The sequence below is a fragment of the Coregonus clupeaformis genome, chromosome 35, assembly GCF_020615455.1.
Source record: "Coregonus clupeaformis isolate EN_2021a chromosome 35, ASM2061545v1, whole genome shotgun sequence".
In the NCBI taxonomy this organism is placed as follows: domain Eukaryota; kingdom Metazoa; phylum Chordata; class Actinopteri; order Salmoniformes; family Salmonidae; genus Coregonus; species Coregonus clupeaformis.
Window position 1 is genome coordinate 13,818,994 of NC_059226.1, and position 21,430 is coordinate 13,840,423.

At 44.5% G+C, this 21,430-nt stretch overlaps 1 protein-coding gene across 2 annotated transcripts; it reads left to right on the plus strand.

Moving 5' to 3' along the window:
• Positions 1–355: 355 nt before the first annotated feature.
• bcl2l12 (BCL2 like 12) lies at positions 356–21,224 on the plus strand. 2 transcript variants are annotated; one of them, XM_041862521.2, is made up of 8 exons: positions 356–898; positions 12,158–12,341; positions 12,556–12,811; positions 14,081–14,297; positions 19,554–19,688; positions 19,774–19,847; positions 20,054–20,320; positions 21,067–21,224. In XM_041862521.2, exons 2-8 carry the CDS (start codon positions 12,160–12,162, stop codon positions 21,097–21,099), a joined length of 1,164 nt encoding a protein of 387 aa, XP_041718455.2. In that variant the 5' UTR covers positions 356–898; positions 12,158–12,159; the 3' UTR covers positions 21,100–21,224. The 2 variants fall into 2 exon arrangements, with proteins under 2 accessions (XP_041718455.2, XP_041718456.2); XM_041862522.2 differs by lacking the exon at positions 356–898 and having other exon boundaries at positions 11,773–12,341.
• The last annotated feature ends 206 nt before the right edge of the window (positions 21,225–21,430 follow it).

Consider the following 21,430-nt stretch of genomic DNA (forward strand, 5'->3'; position numbering starts at 1 on the left):
TCAATGGAGTGTGTGTGTGTGCAATAATTAAATTCACCTTTGCACTCCTTCTAAACAACTGCAATTTTTTACAACTTTGGCAAAGGGTAAAGTCTACAAAACTTTGTCCACTCTGTTCGGCACATAATCTAGTTTTGGGAACAGAAAACTGTATTGAGATCAAATGTTTCATTGATGAGAACATTTGCAGAATGTTGGCCAAAAGCCATCTCGTTCCATCTTCTCCCACTGTAGGCCAATGGGCTTCCTCTCACGACCATATTTGGAAACGCCAAGCGGATGCTTCACATTTATACGTCCAGTTAAATATATGTCTAATTGTCTATCTGTGGTTTTAGCATGTTGGACATTTCTGAGTTTCCTAGTTCCGACTAGCATGTGAACGCGCCTCAAGTATGATCGGGAATTTCTATTGGAGAAGCAGTTTCTGGCTATCTCTTTATACTGTACTGTCTGACGTAATGTTTCTCAGCTGGGATATGCGGAAAGCTGAAACTTCGAGTTTCATTCGGTAAGAGCGGTCGACTTGAATGTGACCCGCAAAAGTAGCTAGCAAGACTGGATAAGAAGTAGACAAATATGAAGAGCGGTCAGTAAGGACTGACAATCGTGGATGCGAAATGACAACACGTATCTAGCTAGCTAGCTATGTCTTAAAGTGTTGTATCAAATTAATGCAACTTTACCGCAAGTTTACAGCAATAGTTAGTTAGCTAACGTTAGCCTGCTGTTGCTATCTTGAAGTTGAGGGAGTTGAGAGGAGACGAATGCTTAGCACTATAATTTTTTTAAAGGTACATTTTAGAAAAGTTAATATTTCTCTACTGGGAAGTTTTGCGTTGTTTTTGAGGACTCCGCTTCGGCGTGGCGTGGAGCAGTGAGGACCGAACCACCACAGGTAACGTTAAGATTTAAGTGACGACATATTTTCAGGGCAAATCGAGTTTCGGTCCGGTGTTCAGCCATTAAAACATCAGTGGGTGTTAGTGTTGTGCCGATGACCAATGTAGATTTCCTCTTTCAAATCACTGTTGAAAAGTTGATGAAGTAAGTCAAGTGTAGCCTTGTGAACGTTCATGCCACAGATACCACCTGAACTGATTCTTGCAATGCCACGATCAAAGAAAGGAGAGGTCGTGGGGACAGTTTCGATAAAGGGACAGTTTCGATAAGATTTTGTCTGATAAGATGCTGGCACGGAGTTCTTGGACTAAGTACAAGCATTATTTGCTACAGCCATTAGCAGGGGCTCAATTTTAGTTTTAGGGGGGGGGGGGGGGACATAACTTGGCAGGGGGTCCTACCTCAGAATTATTTCATGCATTTCTACTAAGGCTGTCCCTGACCAAAAACAAATCTTAGTCCACCAAGAGTAGTCTTTTCTTTTTAAATGTGTAATTTGCCATATATAGCCACACCCTGTGTTTTAATCAAATCAACTGTATGTACTGAACTTGTCTGATCAAATCAAATCAAATTATATTGGCCACATGCGCCGAATACAACAGGTGCAGACATTACAGTGAAATGCTTACTTACAGCCCTTAACCAACAGTGCATTTATTTTTAATAAAAAAGTAAAATAAAACAACAACAAAAAAGTGTTGAGAAAAAAACAGCAGAAGTGAAATAAAATAACAGTAGGGAGGCTATATATACAGGGGGGTACCGGTGCAGATTCAATGTGCGGGGGCACCGGCTAGTTGAGGTAGTTGAAGTAATATGTACATGTGGGTAGAGTTAAAGTGACTATGCATAAATAATTAACAGAGTAGCAGCAGCGTAAAAAGATGGGGTGGGGGGGCAGTGCAAATAGTCCGGGTAGCCATGATTAGCTGTTCAGGAGTCTTATTGCTTGGGGGTAGAAGCTGTTGAGAAGTCTTTTGGACCTAGACTTGGCACTCCGGTACCACCGTGCGGTAGCAGAGAGAACAGTCTATGACTAGGGTGGCTGGAGTCTTTGACAATTTTGAGGGCCTTCCTCTGACACCGCCTGGTATAGAGGTCCTGGATGGCAGGAAGCTTGGCCCCAGTGATGTACTGGGCCGTACGCACTACCCTCTGTAGTGCCTTGCGGTCGGAGGCCAAGCAGTTGCCATACCAGGCAGTGATGCAGCCAGTCAGGATGCTCTCGATGGTTCAGCTGTATACTTTTTTGAGGATCTGAGGACCCATGCCAAATCTTTTCAGTCTCCTGAGGGGGAATAGGCTTTGTCGTGCCCTCTTCACGACTGTCTTGGTGTGTTTGGACCATGATAGTTTGTTGGTGATATGGACATCAAGGAACTTGAAGCTCTCAACCTGTTCCACTACAGCCCCGTCGATGAGAATGGGGGCGTGCTCAGTCCTCTTTTTCCCCCCTGTAGTCCACAATTATCTCCTTTGTCTTGATCACGTTGAGGGAGAGGTTGTTATCCTGGCACCACACGGCCAGGTCTCTGACCTCCTCCCTATAGGCTCTCATCGTTGTCGGTGATCAGGCCTACCACTGTTGTGTCGTCGGCAAACGTAATGATGGTGTTGGAGTCGTGCCTGGCCATGCAGTCATGGGTGAACAGGGAGTACAGGAGGGGACTGAGCACGCACCCCGGAGGGGCCCTCGTGTTGAGGATCAGTGTGGCAGATGTGTTGTTACCTACCCTTACCAAATCAAATCAAATCAAATCAAATTTTATTGGTCACATGCGCCGAATACAACAGGTGCAGACATTGCAGTGAAATGCTTACTTACAGCCCTTAACCAACAGTGCATTTATTTTAAACAAAAAAAGTAAGAATAAAACAACAACAACAAAAAAGTGTTGAGAAAAAAAGAGCAGAAGTAAAAATAAAGTGACAGTAGGGAGGCTATATATACAGTAAAATAAAGTGACAGTAGGGAGGCTATATATACAGGGGGGTACCGTTGCAGAGTCAATGTGCGGGGGCACCGGCTAGTTGAGGTAGTTGAGGTAATATGTACATGTGGGTAGAGTTAAAGTGACTATGCATAAATACTTAACAGAGTAGCAGCAGCGTAAAAAGGATGGGGTGGGGGGCAGTGCAAATAGTCCGGGTAGCCATGATTAGCTGTTCAGGAGTCTTATGGCTTGGGGGTAGAAGCTGTTGAGAAGTCTTTTGGACCTAGACTTGGCACTCCGGTACCGCTTGCCGTTGCGTAGCAGAGAGAACAGTCTATGACTAGGGTGGCTGGAGTCTTTGACAATTTTGAGGGCCTTCCTCTGACACCGCCTGGTATAGAGGTCCTGGATGGCAGGGAGCTTTGCCCCAGTGATGTACTGGGCCGTACGCACTACCCTCTGTAGTGCCTTGCGGTCAGAGGCCAAGCAGTTGCCATACCAGGCGGTGATGCAACCAGTCAGGATGCTCTCGATGGTGCAGCTGTAGAATTTTTTGAGGATCTAAGGACCCATGCCAAATCTTTTTAGTCTCCTGAGGGGGAATAGGCTTTGTCGTGCCCTCTTCACGACTGTCTTGGTGTGTTTGGACCATGATAGTTCGTTGGTGATGTGAACACCAAGGAACTTGAAGCTCTCAACCTGTTCCACTACAGCCCCGTCGATGAGAATGGGGGCGTGCTCAGTCCTCTTTTTTTTCTGTAGTCCACAATCATCTCCTTTGTCTTGGTCACGTTGAGGGGAGAGGTTGTTGTCCTGGCACCATACGGCCAGATCTCTGACCTCCTCCCTATAGGCTGTCTCATCGTTGTCGGTGATCAGGCCTACCACTGTTGTGTCGTCGGCAAACTTAATGATGGTGTTGGAGTCGTGCCTGGCCATGCAGGCATGGGTGAACAGAGAGTACAGGAGGGGACTGAGCACGCACCCCTGAGGGGCCCCCGTGTTGAGGATCAGTGTGGCAGATGTGTTGTTACCTACCCTTACCACCTTGGGGCGGCCCGTCAGGAAGTCCAGGATCCAGTTACAGAGGGAGGTGTTTAGTCCCAGGATCCTTAGCTTAGTGATGAGCTTTGAGGGCACTATGGTGTTGAATGCTGAGCTGTAGTCAATGAATAGCATTCTCACGTAGGTGTTCCTCTTGTCCAGGTGGGAAAAGGCAGTGTGGAGTGCAATAGAGATTGCATCATCTGTTGGAGCGGTATGCAAATTGGAGTGGGTCTAGGGTTTCTGGGATAATGGTGTTGATGTGAGCCATGACCAGCCTTTCAAAGCACTTCATGGCTACAGACGTCAGTGCTACGGGTCGGTAGTCATTTAGGCAGGTTATCTTAGTGTCCTTGGGCACGGGGACTATGGTGGTCTGCTTGAAACATGTTGGTATTACAGACTCAGTCAGGGACATGTTGAAAATGTCAGTGAAGACACTTGCCAGTTGGTCAGCACATGCTCGGAGTACATGTCCTGGTAATCCGTCTGGCCCTGCGGCCTTGTGAATGTTGACCTGCTTAAAAGTCTTACTCACATCGGCTACGGAGAGTGTGATCACATAGTCATCCGGAACAGCTGGTGCTCTCATGCATGCTTCAGTGTTGCTTGCCTCGAAGCGAGCATAGAAGTGATTTAGCTCGTCTGGATGTCTTGTGTCACTGGGCAGCTCGCGGCTGTGCTTCCCTTTGTAGTCTGTAATAGTTTTCAAGTCCTGCCACATCCGACGAGCGTCAGAGCCGGTGTAGTACGATTCAATCTTAGTCCTGTATTGACTCTTTGCCTGTTTGATGGTTCGTCGGAGGGCATAGCGGGATTTCTTATAAGCGTCCGGGTTAGAGTCCCGCTCCTTGAAAGCGGCAGCTCTACCCTTTAGCTCAGTGCGGATGTTTCCTGTAATCCATGGCTTCTGGTTGGGGTATGTACGTACGGTCACTGTGGAGACGACATCATCGATGCACTTATTGATGAAGCCAGTGACTGATGTGGTGTACTCCTCAATGCTATCTGAAGAATCCTGGAACATGTTCCAGTCTGTGCTAGCAAAACAGTCCTGTAGCTTAGCATCTGCGTCATCTGACCACTTTTTTATTAACCGAGTCACTGGTGCTTCCTGCTTTAGTTTTTGCTTATAAGCAGGAATCAGGAGGATAGAGTTATGGTCAGATTTGCCAAATGGAGGGCTAGGGAGAGCTTTGTACGCTTCTCTGTGTGTGGAGTAAAGGTGGTCTAGAGTTTTTTTTCCTCTGGTTGCACATTTAACACGCTGGTAGAAATTAGGTATAACGGATTTAAGTTTCCCTGCATTAAAGTCCTCGGCCACTAGGAGCGCTGCCTCTGGATGAGCGTTTTCCTGTTGACTTATGGCCTTATACAGCTCATTCAGTGCAATCTTAATGCCAGCATTGGTTTGTGGTGGTAAATAGACAGCTATGAAAAATATAGATGAAAACTCTCTTGGTAAATAGTGTGGTCTACAGCTTATCATAAGATACTCTACCTCAGGCGAGCAAAACCTCGAGACTTCCTTAGTATTTGATTTTGTGCACCAGCTGTTGTTTACAAATATACACAGACCGCCACCCCTTGTCTTACCGGGAGTCAGCCGTTCTATCCTGCCGATGTAGCGTATAGCCCGCTAGCTGTATGTTATCCATGTCGTCGTTCAGCCACGACTCGGTGAAACATAAGATATTACCGTTTTTAATGTCCCGTTGGTAGGATAACCGTAATCTTAGGTCATCCAATTTATTTTCCAACGATTGAAGATTGGCTAATAGGATTGATGGGAGCGGCAGTTTACTCGCTCGCCGTCGGATCCTTACAAGGCACCCCGACCTACGTCCACGATATCTCTGTCTCTTCCTCATGCGAATGACGGGGATTTGGGCCTTGTCGGGTGTCTGTAGGATATCCTTCGCGGCCGCCTCGTTGAAGAAAAATGATTCGTCCAATACGAGGTGAGTAATCGCTGTCCTGATATCCAGAAGCTCTTTTTGGTTATAAGAGACGATGGCAGAAACATTATGTACAAAATAAATTACAAATAACGCGGAAAAACACACATAATAGTACAATTGGTTAGAGGGCTGTAAAACGGCAGCCATCTTCTCCGGCGCCATTAGTCTGCTTTAAGTACGCTGTTTGACTAAATAATGAAGACACACAAATGACTTGAGGGAGCCAGAGATCAAGATAGCCTAACCAGAAGAAAAAAACTCTTCCCGACCCTCTTTCTCCAGCTGCTGCTGGCCTTTGCTCCTGTAGTTGCCGGTAATAGGCTACACCAGCGGTTGGCAACCTTTTCCATTTGGAGTGCCAATTTATCTTACCATTTATACCAATCTGCGTGCCAGTTATGATTTTCATATGCACATTTTTGTGGAACAGTTTCATTTAATTTATAATAGTCTTTGTATCTTAAAATCATTGTCTGTGGTTAATCTACGTTCTATCTAAAGCTAAAGGAAAATGATACAAATCTAAAAGTAACTTTTATTGCCATTGCCAACTATGTAATAATAACCTATATAAAGACAATCAGAAATACTATCTGACATCCCCAAATGGTCAGATTTTATAGGCCTACATTTGCGCGCAGGCCAGGTAGACTAGTCCTACTTCTATATGCGTAATCAGGTGTGCGTCCTTACTCAACATTGACAGGAGCGTTTCAAACAAAAGACGATGAATAAATTGACAACTCTGTAATGAAATAAACAAAAACTTGTCCACTCCGACAATGAGAACGAATGGTAAATGACTGTAATAATAATATATTAAATGCATTAACAGAAATAACCATAACGAAACAAACATTGCAGATTAGAAATTATGGGAATTAACGATAGGCTACTACGGGTGATGTACAGTATGTAATTGATAGACATAGCAAACAATGAAGTTATGAAACATCGAATACCCACGAAATGGCGGGAGAAAGCGTATTCTGGAGCGAGACGTGCCTTGTGCCTCTGAGCAACAATCCCCATATTCTTGGACCAAGGCATCCCCGCAGCCTCCTCAATGGATTAGTCCACAGAGACAGGCGGAAATCAAACAGGTGTTTAGTGTGTGCAAAAAAATTATAATCTGTTTTCAATACAGACCCCTTTTGTCATACAGTAGGCCATTCCATATAAGGCACCCATACCTTATGAAAGTTGCACAGTATACCCTTAATCTTGTAATAAATCAAATCTAGTGTTACATAACTTGACATTTCTGCCATCCATTGTGACATTGTGGGAGGATAACCAACCTTCCAATAAATGGCAATGCATTTCTTAGCCGCTATAAATGCTAGGTTACACAGTTTCTTCTAATAAGTCCAGTATCAACATTTCCAAGCAAACAAAAACAGAAAAAAAGGGAGAATCTGTAATGCTGAGATAAAATAACATACTCTTTGCCAGAATTCAGCCAGCCTTCACAAGATCATAACATATGCAAATACAGTTCATTCGGAAAGTATTCAGACCCCTTCACTTTTTCCATATTCTGTTACGTTACAACCTTATTCTAAAATGGATTAAATGAAAATGTTTCCTCAACAATCTACACACAATACCCCATAATGACAAAGCGAAAACTGGTTTTTACAAATGTTTGCAAATGTATTCAAAATAAAAAAACGGATACCTTATTTACATACAGTAAGTATTCAGACCCTTTGCTATGAGACTCTAAATTGAGCTCAGGTGCGTCCTGTTTCCATTGATCATCCTTGAGATGTTTCTACAAGTTGATTGGAATCCACCTGTGGTAAATTCAATTGATTGGACATGATTTGGAAAGGCACTCACCTGTCTACATTTACATTTTAGTCATTTAGCAGATGCTCTTATCCAGAGCGACATACAGTTAGTGAGTGCATACATTATTTTTTTATTTTTCATACTGGCCCCCCGTGGGAATCGAACCCACAACCCTGGCGTTGCAAACGCCATGCTCTACCAACTGAGCTACATCCCTGCCGGCCATTCCCTCCCCTACCATGGACGACGCTGGGCCAATTGTGCGCCGCCCCATGGGTCTCCTGGTCGCGGCCGGCTACGACAGAGCCTGGATTCGAACCAGGATCTCTAGTGGCACAGCTAGCACTGCGATGCAGTGCCTTAGACCATGAGGTCGAAGGAATTGTGTCAACGCACAGATCTGGGGAAGGATACCAAAAAATTTCTGCAGCATTGAAGGTCCCCAAGAACACCGTGGCCTCCATCATTCTTAAATGGAAGAAGTTTGGAACCACCAAGACTCTTCCTAGAGCTGGCCGCCTGGCTAAACTGAGCAATAGGGGGAGAAGGGCTTTGGTCAGGGAGGTGACCAAGAACCCGATGGTCACTGACAGAGCTCCAGAGTTCCTCTGTGGAGATGGGAGAACCTTCCAGAAGGACAACCATCTCTGCAGCACTCCACCAATCAGGCCTTTGTGGTAGAGTGGCCAGACAGAAGCCATTCCTCAGTAAAAGGCGCATGACAGCCCGCTTGGAGTTTGCCAAAAGGCACCTAAAGGACTCTCAGACCATGAGAAACAAGATTCCCTGGTCTGATGAAACCAAGATTGAACTATTTGACCTGAATGCCAAGCGTCCAGTCTGGAGGAAACCTGGCAGCATCATGCTGTGGGGATGTTTTTCAGCGGCAGGGAGACTAGTAAGGATCGAGGGAAAGCTGAACGGAGCAAAGTACAGAGATCCTTGATTAAAACCTACTCCAGAGTGCTCAGGACCTCAGACTGGGGCGAAGGTTACCCTTTCAACACGATAACGACCCTAAGCACACAGCCAAGACAACGCAGGAGTGGCTTTGGGAAAAGTCTCTGAATGTCCTTGAATGGCCCAGCCAGAGCCCGGACTTGAACCCAATCGAACATCTCTGGAGAGAGCTGAAAATAGCTGTGCAGCAACGCTCCCCATCCAACCTGACAGAGCTTGAGAAGATCTGCAGAGAAGAATGGGAGAAACTCCCCAAATACAGGTGTGCCAAGCTTGTAGCGTCATACCCAAGAAGACTCAAGGCTGTAATTGCTGCCAAAGGTGTTTCAACAAAGTACTGAGTAAAGGGTCTGATTACTTATGGAAATGTGATATTTCAGTTTTTTATTAAATTTCTACCAGCCTGTTTATGCTTTGTCATTATGGGGTATTTTTTGTAGATTGATGAGGGACATACATTTTTTTTTTTTTTAATAAGGCTGTAACATAACAAAATGTGGAAAAAGTCAAGGGGTCTGAATACTTTCCGAATGCACTGTATACCTCTCTGTTGATATCACATGCATTATCAAGCATTTCATACTTAGGCCAGACAAAATTGATTCATTGTTTAATGGATTTTCCCCCCAGAAAAGTGAGATGAGCGAAAAAAATAAACATTATGTGGATAAGGAATAACAGTACTTTACCACATTGTCCTAGACACTTGGGCCTAATGTGAGCTTCAAGAGTTATATTATTCCATGCGAAAACCTACACTATTTTTCTTAAAAAGAATGCAGATGTTACAATGTTGTTATAACCATGAGAAATGAAACACAATGCGAAGTATAACTTGTGACAGTTACTTTATTCCTGATTTTAAAAAAATCTCTAAAAAAATCTCAGCTTCACAAGACACCACAACTAATGTTGGCCATGTGCAGTAGATCACCTACTGGGTGTCAACAAACAATGGCTATTCAACATGTAGAATCATCTGGAAATGAAAATGAGGGACAATGTTCTGTGATCAGCAATCACAACAAGCACAATCACCTGCTGCTTTTTACTGTTCAACAGCACGGTCTGTTTTGTCTGTTTTTATTCTGGTCTCTAGGGTGTTCATTTCTTTTTAAGATTTATTGGAGCTCTCGTAAGGAACTGCTTTCCTTCTTGCTTACACACTGGGCACATTGGCCTGAGATGTTGGAATTGTTGTTTGAGCCTCACCACCTCTTCCCCTTCGAGAACATCTGGACATCCACAATGGACACACACATCTGGGAATGACAGTGATTTCTGAGTAATACTGCGTCTCCACTTGCATTCCACAGGTTAGTCCCTTGAAAGCAACTATCTGCTCGTGATATGGATTGTCTTCTTGGTAAAGCTCTGAACCACATGTAAAAGTGTTCTCATCCTGAATGCGTTGGACTGCTTTCTGTTCTTCTTTAGACAGCTTGCTTTAGGCATACAAGCACCTTGGTTTCTCACATTCAACACAGTTGATGGTCGCTCTCACCTTTGCACTGACCATGGCAGCACTCCTCTTTACATTTTCTATATTTGGTGTAAGAGAAGGCCTATCCTTGTCAGTGGTGTCCAAGCTGTACAGATCGTCACATTTCTGGTACTCACGTCTGTTTGCTGTCAATGTTGGATCAGGCACAAACCTTAATTTCTTAATTGTTCTTCTGGCAAGCGTGGAGGATTCATTAAGCAGTACCAGCATGGATCTTCTCCCTCGCATTTCTTGATCTGTACCATGTAGTGTGACATGGTACAGATCAACTCTGGAGCTCTGTCAGAGTAAAAGTCATTTCAACAGCGCTACAGTAAGCCAGGTGTGTAATGCCAATAGCCTGCTGAATCTTTCACACCCACGGCCCAATGATGGTACCGGACCTGAAATAATTGGCCGCTTTTTGGAATCTTTCATTGCTAGAATCGGTTATTTTAAAATCAATTTTCAGAAGTTCCGAGCTAACCCTCCTAATATCGTTTGACCCCACATGGACTACGACAGCGTCAGCTCCCGGCGTCTGTCGTAGAACGGTCAAAAGCAGCCTTGTAATGTCCTGTACTCGTGCTCCAGGATAGCACATGGTTTTGGCCCCAGGAATCATGATGTTTCTTGCCATAGAACTGCCGATGACGACAGCTGGTGCAATGGCTGAGGAGGTCCGGCTGTTCTTTCGCCTCGAGAGGTTTTGCAAACCCCTCGAGGACCGAAGGGTGGTGGGGCCCGATGGACCCGAGGCAGCTGTGTAGTATCCATTGTATCCACTGCTCTACAGTAGCTTTCTTTTAAGTATTTTAGTATTATTATTTTTATCCAAAAAAGTATTCTATTTGTGTCCACATTCAACTGGTTAAAGTTGATTGTGATATGATGAAGGGGAAAAAAAATATCCTACTAAGGTGTGGTGCCTGGCCTTAAAGAGTAGCTTATCAGCTTAAACCCAATCCGTTTTTTCATATTGGACATACATATTGGACCGTACACAATTTCCTGTATGTTATGTCTCAGTAAAAGTGTGGTCCATTTTACTCGGGAGCACACTAGTTTCCAAATTCACAGAGTTTACACCCAGAGGAGCGTTGCTGCTCTTTCTGCGGCCCTTAAAGAGAGGCCAATCAGCTTAAATACAGTAGCTGGCAGAGAACAGAGAGTGAGTCTATGGGTTCTTATCCTCTTTCATCACTCCATAGTAGATAGGTTGACAGTGGTGTGCACTACATGCATGAGTGACAGAGATGTGAGGGGGAAGTTCAAACTCTTGTGTGTAGAATTATTATTATTATTATTATTATTATTATTAATTATTGAAATGTGGATAGATTGGATTCTCCAGCTGTGTGTTTGTGTGCGGCATAGCTTTCACTTCCCTATGAGTGCGATGGCATTAGCCTAGTTACCATGGTGTTTGTCACTGTCGTATTCAGGTAAAGAAAATATGTTCCATTAGCAACACAACCGACGCTCGCACAACTATGGGGCAAAACAGACTGGGTTGGCTTAGATTGTTGACATGTAAACTATATTTCTTCTCTGTTTATTGAAAACATAAATACATTTGCACAATGAGCAAATACATCGTTACAGTTGTTGGTTAGCTAGCTAGCAAATATTTTGCCATATTAGCATTGTCATGAAATCAGTCAAAACACCTCAAAACAAGACATGGTATCAAGAACAAGATGAAACTAGCGGAAACTAGTCACTTACGATTCCCCACATGGCAGTTTCTTGTAATTGTTGGTAGCTATGTGGGCATCCAGAATCACAACAATTCACCGACTTCTGTCCCATTTGAAGCGTGCACATCGTTTTTGTGACATCAGCTAACCCATCTGTGGAAGCATGACAGATCTAGGCTACATACGTCTGTCTGTCAGTCAATAAAAGAGCTAGAAGTTACAATCAAATCTTCTGACTAATGAAAGTGTTGCTGTCTTTAGGTTGGGGCTGCCTTTGGAGTTGATTTGAAACATGCACTTGTAGGAGTTACTAGACTGCATACTAAGACACAAAACATTTCAGGTATATGCCAATAATAATCTCTCTCTCAGTGATGTCAGCTGATGTGCTCAACCCTACGTCTCCCAACCCCTCTGTCTCGTCCATCTCTCTGGTTGAGATCAAGGCAGACACTCGTCTGGTGCTGAAAGCTTTCCTCCGCAGCGCTCTCTCCAATCCTTCGGCCGAGCAGCCTGGGACGGTGGGGGGAAGCTACAAAGACCACAACAAGTACAGGTAACAACTCTCACATAGGCCTACCCCCTCTCATCCAGGTTGTTATCTGTCACCCCAATCACCTCACATCCCTGCCACCCCCTCATCCCAGTTGTATGTTTTTAAAAACACCACCCAATATTCTTGAACCTTTATTTTTAACTGAATCTTTTTTTTTGCAATCAATCCAACCCTCCTACCTCTCTTATCCTTCTTCCCGGTCTCTTCCTTCCAGTGCAAAGGAGTCGAGGAAGCGGCCGGACAATGGCTGGGACTCTCCGGATGAAACGATCAGCTCAGTGGAGAAGAAACACGGCTTGAAGGACCTCATAAAGAGACAACTGCAGCCGCGGCCCTCCACCTTGTCCCTCCGTCGCTCAGCTAAAGGCAGCGATGCAGACAAGACACAAAATGGTGGCTCCTTGGAGAAGGATGGCAGACCAAACAGAACCAACCCAGGCCTGGCAGGCTTCGTCAGAGACAAACTTGAGGTGAGATGGATTCATGTTGTTATTCACAACACATTATTAAATATGTACAAAAAAATTACATGACACATCATTGGTTGGTGTCCCAATCTCACACCAAGCCCTTAGGCCCATTTTAAGAGTTTTGTGGGGTTTTAGGTCAGACAGAGAAGACCTGTGACCGATTTGGCTACTGTTTTAAGTTCCAGACAAGACCTCATTGATCCTAGAGCAAAACTGCTCCTGTGAATTCTAGAAAAAATCTATGGATTGTAATAAGTTGTGGAATGTGGTTGTGATATGGAAAAAGCTGTGATTATCCGTTCTTATACATTATATGATATGTTCACTACCGTTCAAAAGTTTGGGGTCACTTAGAAATGTCCTTGTTTTCCATGAAAACATACATGAAATGAGTTTGAATAGGAAATATAGCAAAATGCATAGGAAATGTAGTCATTGACAAGATTAGAAATAATGATTTTTGATTGAAATAATAATTGTGTCCTTCAAACTTTGCTTTCATCAAATAATCCTCCATTTGCAGCAATTACAGCCTTGCAGACCTTTGGCATTCTAGTTGTCAATTTGTTGAGGTAATCTGAAGAGATTTCACCCCATGCTTCCTGAAGCACCTCTCACAAGTTGGATTAGCTTAATGGGCACTTCTTACGTACCATACGGTCAAGCTGCTCCCACAACAGCTCAAAAGGTTTGAGATCCGGTGACTGTGCTGGCCACGCCATTATAGACAGAATACCAGCTGACTGCTTCTTCCCTAAATAGTTCTTGCATAGTTTGGAGCTGTGCTTTGGGTCATTGTCCTGTTGTAGGAGGAAATTGGCTCCAATCAAGCGCCGTCCACAGGGTATGGCATGGCGTTGCAAAATTGAGTGATAACCTTCCTTCTTCAAGATTGTTAGATTAATTTGGATTTTAAGAATAATGACTAAAGGATTGCACCCCAAATACAGTATAAATGTTAGAATTATCATGTAGTGTCAACCCACTAACAGAGGGGGCGGTACTAAACATTCAATGGGCATCTGTATGCCTATGTAGATATTCCATAAAAAATCTGCCGTTTGCAGCTACAATAGCCATTTACAACATTAACAATGTCTACACTGTATTTCTGATCAATTTGATGTTATTTTAATGGACAAAAAAATTGCTTCTCTTTCAAAACCAAGGACATTTCTAAGTGACCCCAAACTTTTGAACGGTAGTGTGTATGATATGTGTATATATAAATATTGCTAACGTTATCCATCATTGTTACTATTACCTCAGGAAGACGTTGGGTCCTCCACGTCAGAGGAAGATGGGAATGAGACGAAACATCAGAAAAAGGCAAAGAAGAAGAAGTTGAAGAGCCAGATCTCCTCTTTCTTCAGCATAAAAAAGAAGCCAGAAAAGGATAAAGACAAGGATGAGATGCGTCTTGAGAGGCCTTCCACGCTGACCTTCGGTGTAGGGCCAGTACCCGTGGCGCCAGTCCTCTCTCCCAGTAAGCATTTTGGAACAGAACGGTCGGCAGCAATGAATGTTTGCCTCAAAGTATCATATTTATTAGGGGTTCAGCAGCGATTGGCTCATAGTGGCCATATTGTTTGAGCTGGAGTCCTGGAAAATCTAGCGGTTGAAGACATGGGTACATAGACCCAATTTGGTACCAATCGGTCCAGCGGTTCTGGAGAAGATGTTTAAAGTAGTCAACATCATAAAAAATTTTCCAAAATACCTCAAAAGCACATCTGTTCGATATTGAGTTCTGATATTGGGCAAGCCTGATGAGGTAGCTCATCAAAGGGGCACAGTGGCCCCACAACTTGAACCCTGGCATTGCTATTTGCAGCTATATTTATTATTATTACGGGTTCAAGCAGTGAAGCTGGGTGAAACCCTATTTCTCTGCGTTCGGAAAGTATTCAGACCCCTTGACTTTTTCCACATTTTGTTACATTACAGCCTTGTTCTAAAATGTATTAAATAAAACATTGTCCTCATCAATCTACACACTATACCCCATAATGACAAAGCGAAAACAGGTTTTTAGAAGTTCTTGCAAATGTATAAAAACAGAAAACGTATTTACGTAAGTATTCAGACCCTTTGCTATAAGACTTGAAATTGAGCTCCGGTGCATCCTGTTTCCATTGATCATCCTTGAGATGTTTCTACAACTTGATTGGAGTCTACCTGTGGTAAATTCAATTTATTGGACATGATTTAGAAAGGCACACACCTGTCTATATAAGGTCCCACAGTTGACAGTGCATGTCAGAGCATAAACCAAGCCATGAGGTCGAAGGAATTGTCCGTAGAGCTCAGAGACAGGATTGTGTCGAGGCACAGATCTGGGCAAGGGTACCAAAACATTTCTGCAGCATTGAAGGTCCCGAAGAACACAGTCGCCTCCATCATTCTTAAATGGAAGACGTTTGGAACCACCAAGACTCTTCCTAGTGCTGGCCGCCCGGCCAAACTGAGCAATCGGGGGAGAAGGGCCTTGGTCAGGGAGGTGACCAAGAACCCGATGGTCACTCTGACATGGCTCCAGAGTTCCTCTGTGAAGATGGGAGAATCTTCCAGAAGGACAACCATCTCTGCAGCACTCCACCAATTAGGCCTTTATGGTAGAGTGGCCAGATGGAAGCCACTCCTCAGTGAAAGGCGCAAGACAGCCCGCTTGGAGTTTGCCTAAAGACACCTAAAGACTCTCAGACCATGAGAAACAAGATTCTCTGGTCTGATGAAACCAAGATTGAACTTTTTGGCCTGAATGCCAAGCATCACGTCTGGAGGAAACCTGGCACCATCCCTACGGTGAAGCATGGTGGTGGCAGAAGCATCATGCAGTGGGGATGTTTTTCAGTGGCAGGGACTGGGAGACTAGTCAGGATCGAGGGAAAGATGAACAGAGCAAAATACAGAGATCCTTGATGAAAACTTGATCCATAGTGCTCCGAACCTCAGACTGGGGCAAAGGTTCACCTTCCAACAGGACAACGACCCTAAGCACACAGCCAAGACAACGCAGGAGTAGCTTCGGAACAAGTCTCTGAACGTCCTTGAGTGGCCCTTCCAGAGCCCGAACTCTAACCCGATCGAACATCTCTGGAGAGACCTGAAAAGAGCTGTGCAGTGACACTCCCCATCCAACCTGACAGAGCTTGAGAGGATCTTAAGAGAATAATGAGAGAAACTCCCCAAATCATACCCAAGAAGACTCCAGGCTGTAATTGCTGCCGAAGGTGCTTCAACAAAGTACTGAGTAAAGGGTCTGAATACTTATGTAAATGAGATATTTCAGTTTTATTTTTTGTATTAATGTGCAAAAATTTATAAAAGCCTGTTTTTGCTTTGTCATTATGGGGTATTGTGTATAGATTGATGGGGGGGGGGGAACAATTTAATTTAATCCATTTTAGAATAAAGCTGTAACGTAACAAAATGTGGAAAAAGTCAAGGGGTCCAAATACTTTCTGAATGCACTGTATTTGCTGGCTATTATTATTATTATTATTATTATTATTATTATTATTATTATACATCTTCCGCCAAGGAAAATTAACAAGAATTGAAAATGCTAAATTTGAAAGCTCACGCACCTCACCCCGTTTGAGCTAGAGTCCTGAAATTCAGTATATAGGTCCCATGAGGGCCCATGAGGTCCGCCATGATGGATTTTACGCCATTTAGAAACACTTAAAATGACCAATCTGCATGAAACTTGACATGTGTCATCTATGGACCAATGTCTCTCAACGCAATATTTTTCAGACTAGAACCTTAAACAACTAGTACCTATTGACCAATAAACATTCACATGGGTGTGGTCTCGCACATAAATGCCAACCACATGGTGGCGCTATAACAGGCACATTTCTATATCGCTTGATCTGTTTGAGTGAGGAAATTTGGCACACATGTACAAGGACATGAGACTATCTAACTTTTAAAGTATGGTTGAGTTTGGCCACATTGTGGCACTGTTGGATGGGGAAAAAACATTTAATGCAAGCTCATTGGCTCATAGTGGCCATATTGTTTGAGCAATATTGTTTGAGCAGGGCTTGCAAACTATTACAGACTACAAAGGGAAGCACAGCCGCAAGCTGCCCAGTGACACGAGCCTACCAGACGTGCTAAATCAGGAAAAATACAGGAAAAAAAAGAGGACTGAGCACGCCCCCATTCTCATCGACGGGGCTGTAGTGGAACAGGTTGAGAGCTTCAAGTTCCTTGGTGTCCACATCACCAACGAACTATCATGGTCCAAGCACACCAAGACAGTCGTGAAGAGGGCACGACAAAGCCTATTCCCCCTCAGGAGACTAAAAAGATTTGGCATGGGTCCTCAGATCCTCAAAAAATTCTACAGCTGCACCATCGAGAGCATCCTGACTGGTTGCATCACCGCCTGGTATGGCAACTGCTTGGCCTCTGACCGCAAGGCACTACAGAGGGTAGTGCGTACGGCCCAGTACATCACTGGGGCAAAGCTCCCTGCCATCCAAGACCTCTATACCAGGCGGTGTCAGAGGAAGGCCCTCAAAATTGTCAAAGACTCCAGCCACCCTAGTCATAGACTGTTCTCTCTGCTACCGCACGGCAAGCGGTACCGGAGTGCCAAGTCTAGGTCCAAAAGACTTCTCAACAGCTTCTACCCACAAGCCATAAGACTCCTGAACAGCTAATCATGGCTACCCGGACTATTTGCACTGCCCCCCACCCCATCCTTTTTACGCTGCTGCTACTCTGTTAAGTATTTATGCATAGTCACTTTAACTCTACCCACATGTACATATTACCTCAACTACCTCAACTAGCCGGTGCCCCCGCACATTGACTCTGCACCGTTACCCCCCTGTATATATAGCCTCCCTACTGTCACTTTATTTTACTTCTGCTCTTTGTTTTTCTCAACACTTTTTTTTGTTGTTGTTTTATTCTTACTTTTTTTTGTTTAAAATAAACGCACTGTTGGTTAAGGGCTGTAAGTAAGCATTTCACTGTAATGTCTGCACTTGTTGTATTCGGCGCATGTGACCAATAAAATTTGATTTGATTTGATTTGAAATCACTTCTATGCTCACTTCAAGGCAAGCAACACTGAAGCATGCATGAGAGCATCAGCTGTTCCGGATGACTATGTGATCACACTCTCCGTAGCCGATGTGAGTAAGACTTTTAAGCAGGTCAACATTCACAAGGCCGCAGGGCCAGACGGATTACCAGGACGCGTACTCCGAGCATGCGCTGACCAACTGGCAAGTGTCTTCACTGACATTTTCAACATGTCCCTGACTGAGTCTGTAATACCAACATGTTTCAAGCAGACCACCATAGTCCCTGTGCCCAAGAACACTAAGATAACCTGCCTAAATGACTACCGACCCGTAGCACTCACGTCTGTAGCCATGAAGTGCTTTGACACATCAACACCATTATCCCAGAAACCCTACAACCACTCGATTTTGCACACCGCCCTAACAGATCCACAGATGTTGCAATCTCTGTTGCCCTCCACACTCTGTTGCCCTCGGTCCCCTCCTGTACTCCCTGTTCACCCAAGACTGCATGGCCAGGTACAACTCCAACACCATCATTAAGTTTGCCGACGACACAACAGTAGTAGGCCTGATCACCGACAACGATGAGACAGCCTATAGGGAGGAGGTCAGAGACCTGGCCGTGTGGTGCCAGGATAACAACCTCTCCCTCAACGTGATCAAGACAAAGGAGATGATTGTGGACTACAGGGGAAAAAAAGAGGACTGAGCATGCCCCCATTCTCATCGACGGGGCTGTAGTGGAACAGGTTGAGAGCTTCAAGTTCCTTGGTGTCCACATCACCAACAAACTATCATGGTCCAAACACACCAAGACAGTCGTGAAGAGGGCACGACAAAGCCTATTCCCCCTCAGGAGACTGAAAAGATTTGGCATGGGTCCTCAGATCCTCAAAAAGTTATACAGCTGCACCATTGAGAGCATCCTGACTGGTTGAATCACCGCCTGGTATGGCAACTGCTCTGCCTCCGACCGCAAGGCACTACAGAGGGTAGTGCGTATGGCCCAGTACATCACTGTGGCCAAGCTTCCTGCCATCCAGGACCTCTATACCAGGCGGTGTCAGAGGAAGGCCCTAGAAATTGTCAAAGACTCCAGCCACCCTAGTCATAGACTGTTCTCTCTGCTATCGCACGGCAAGCGGTACCGGAGCGCCAAGTCTAGGTCCAAAAGGCTTCTTAACAGCTTCTACCCCCAAGCCATAAGATTCCTGAACAGCTAATTATGACTACCCGGACTATTTGCATTGTCCACCCTACCCCCTTTTTTTACGCTGCTGCTACTATGTTTATTGTCAATTCTTAGTCACTTTAACTCCACCCACATGTACATATTGCCTCAACTAACCAGTGCCCCCGCACATTGACTACGTACCGGTACCCCCTGTATATAGCCTCCCTACTGTTATTTAATTTTATTTTACTGCTGCTCTTTAATTATTTTTTTTACTTAACCAACAATGCAGTTTTAAGAAAAAAAGTATTAAGGGCTTGTAAGTAAGCATTTCACTGTAAGGTCTACACCTGTTGTATTCGGTGCATGTGGCAAATAAAAATTGATTTGATTTGAAGAGCCTTGGAATAAAAGCTGGAATTAAAGCCTGCAACATCCAGTAGCTCTCCAGGACCAGAGTTGGAGGCCCATGCTATACGCTCATACTGTTCTCTCCTCCCATCCCTCTCTGTAGCACACCCTCCTGAGTTCTATGAGGAGGTGGCTGAGACTCTGGACAGGATTGCTCAGCGGTCCCACGGTATGAAGAGACCCCAAAGGTCCAGCCCACGGCCCAGCCCTGCTACCACACCGGTCAAACCTCCCCCTGGTGAGTGGAAACACACACACACATGCTATGCTGCTTTATGGCTATTTTCTATTTTTAGCCATCTATCCATCTCTCCTGTCCTCAGAACCTGACAAAGAAGAAATTGTGCGCCAGCTGGTCCAGGTACTGTCTATGGAAGGGGACGCCATCAACTACAAGGTAAGGCTTCTGGTGTAGATCTAGATCACCTGACACTGCATTTATTAACTACATACACCTTTACTACCTACACTGTTACTAACTACCTACACCCTTAGTAACTACATACACTTTTTACTACATACACCTTTACTAACCTTTACTAACAACATTCACTTTTACTAACTACATACCCTCGTATGGTGTGCTCCTACATACCCCCCCAGATCCAGTCGGACCCCTTCCTGCGCTCCAAGCTGACCCGTCTATCATACCCGTCCTTTGCCAAGCTCCTGGACACCTTCGCCAGCCAGGAACAGGCCACGCCCTCACCTCTGCCGCCGCCCACCAGCAGCCCCACGTTGAGACGAGTGGCCGTCACCATGGAGGTGTCGCGGCGTGTTGTCACGGCGACAGGGACGCAGCGCATGCAGGGCTACGCAGAGCGCTATATGGAGAACTTTGCCCCCTGGGTGGAGAGCCATGGAGGATGGGTGAGTGCTCCAACTGCCCTGTCCCTATCAGAACTCTCTCTATTCATCTCTAAATCCTTTTTTGCAAAATGCAAGTTAGCCCTAACTTTTCAAACAGATTTAGCTTACTTTGTTTTCCATTTCTCCTAAACAGCTAAATATGTCAAGAATATATACATGTATTTGATAAGAGTAACCTGTTTGGTTGGTTGTTTAGCAACAAAACCGACACATGCGCAACGATAGGGCAAAACAGACTGGGTTCGCTTAGATTGTTGACATGTAAACTATTTTGTCTCCAATGTTTATTGGAAACATAAATAAAGTTGCACAATGAGAACTTTTTGTGTTGTTGGTTAGCTAGCTAGTGAATTCTGGCCATATTAGCATAGAAGTGACATCAGTCAAAACACCTCAAAACAAGACATGATATCAAGAACAAGATAAAACTAGCTGAAACGAGACACCTACAATTCCCCACATGGGATCTTCCTGTCATTGTTGCTAGCCTTCTGGCCATCCAGAATCGCAACAACACACGGACTTCAGACCCATTGAAGCATGCGCATCGTTTTCGTGACATTGTCAGCTAACATTTTTAAAACAAATTAAAATGTTGACGTTGGCGACCCCTGTCTGTTCTAAAGTTTAAAGGGTGTTTCCAAACACAACCACCAGGAGGCAGAATAAGTCACTGACCACAGCAGGCACCTGGTGCTGATTGTCCCTCAATTTCTAATCCCACATCTCCCATTTTCCATCTGCAGGAAATTATTGTCCAGTTGGAAGAGTACGACTGACAACTCTACACCGTCAAGGCAGCTCGGAAATCGGAAGCCCTCACTACTTCCTTTGAGCGGTGAACACATGAATACTGTATGAACTCTAACCTATGACTAGGGCCTGGAGTTGTTTCCGATCAGGTCAGGTAGAACTCAGGGTCCTTCCTATGACCTCAGAGTCTCTCCTGTGGTGAGAGACGGAGAAGGCATTAGCTTTTTATTACACAACCACACGTGAAGTTTGCCACTATTGTATTTATTTCTGAGAATCATGTGTACTTGTACAATTCTTTTTTTAAATCAGTTTTTCTATAAATGTGTTTTACAAAAAAAAAAAAGTGTACAGTGT

Bases quoted from the DNA above. Each gene is read 5' to 3' on its own strand.
- bcl2l12 (XM_041862522.2), top strand. From the start codon at position 12,133: ATGCCAATAATAATCTCTCTCTCAGTGATGTCAGCTGATGTGCTCAAC. The intron at 12,342-12,555 runs GTAACAACTCTC...TCTTCCTTCCAG, and splicing joins AAAGACCACAACAAGTACAG to TGCAAAGGAGTCGAGGAAGC. The intron at 19,848-20,053 runs GTAAGGCTTCTG...ATACCCCCCCAG, and splicing joins GGGACGCCATCAACTACAAG to ATCCAGTCGGACCCCTTCCT.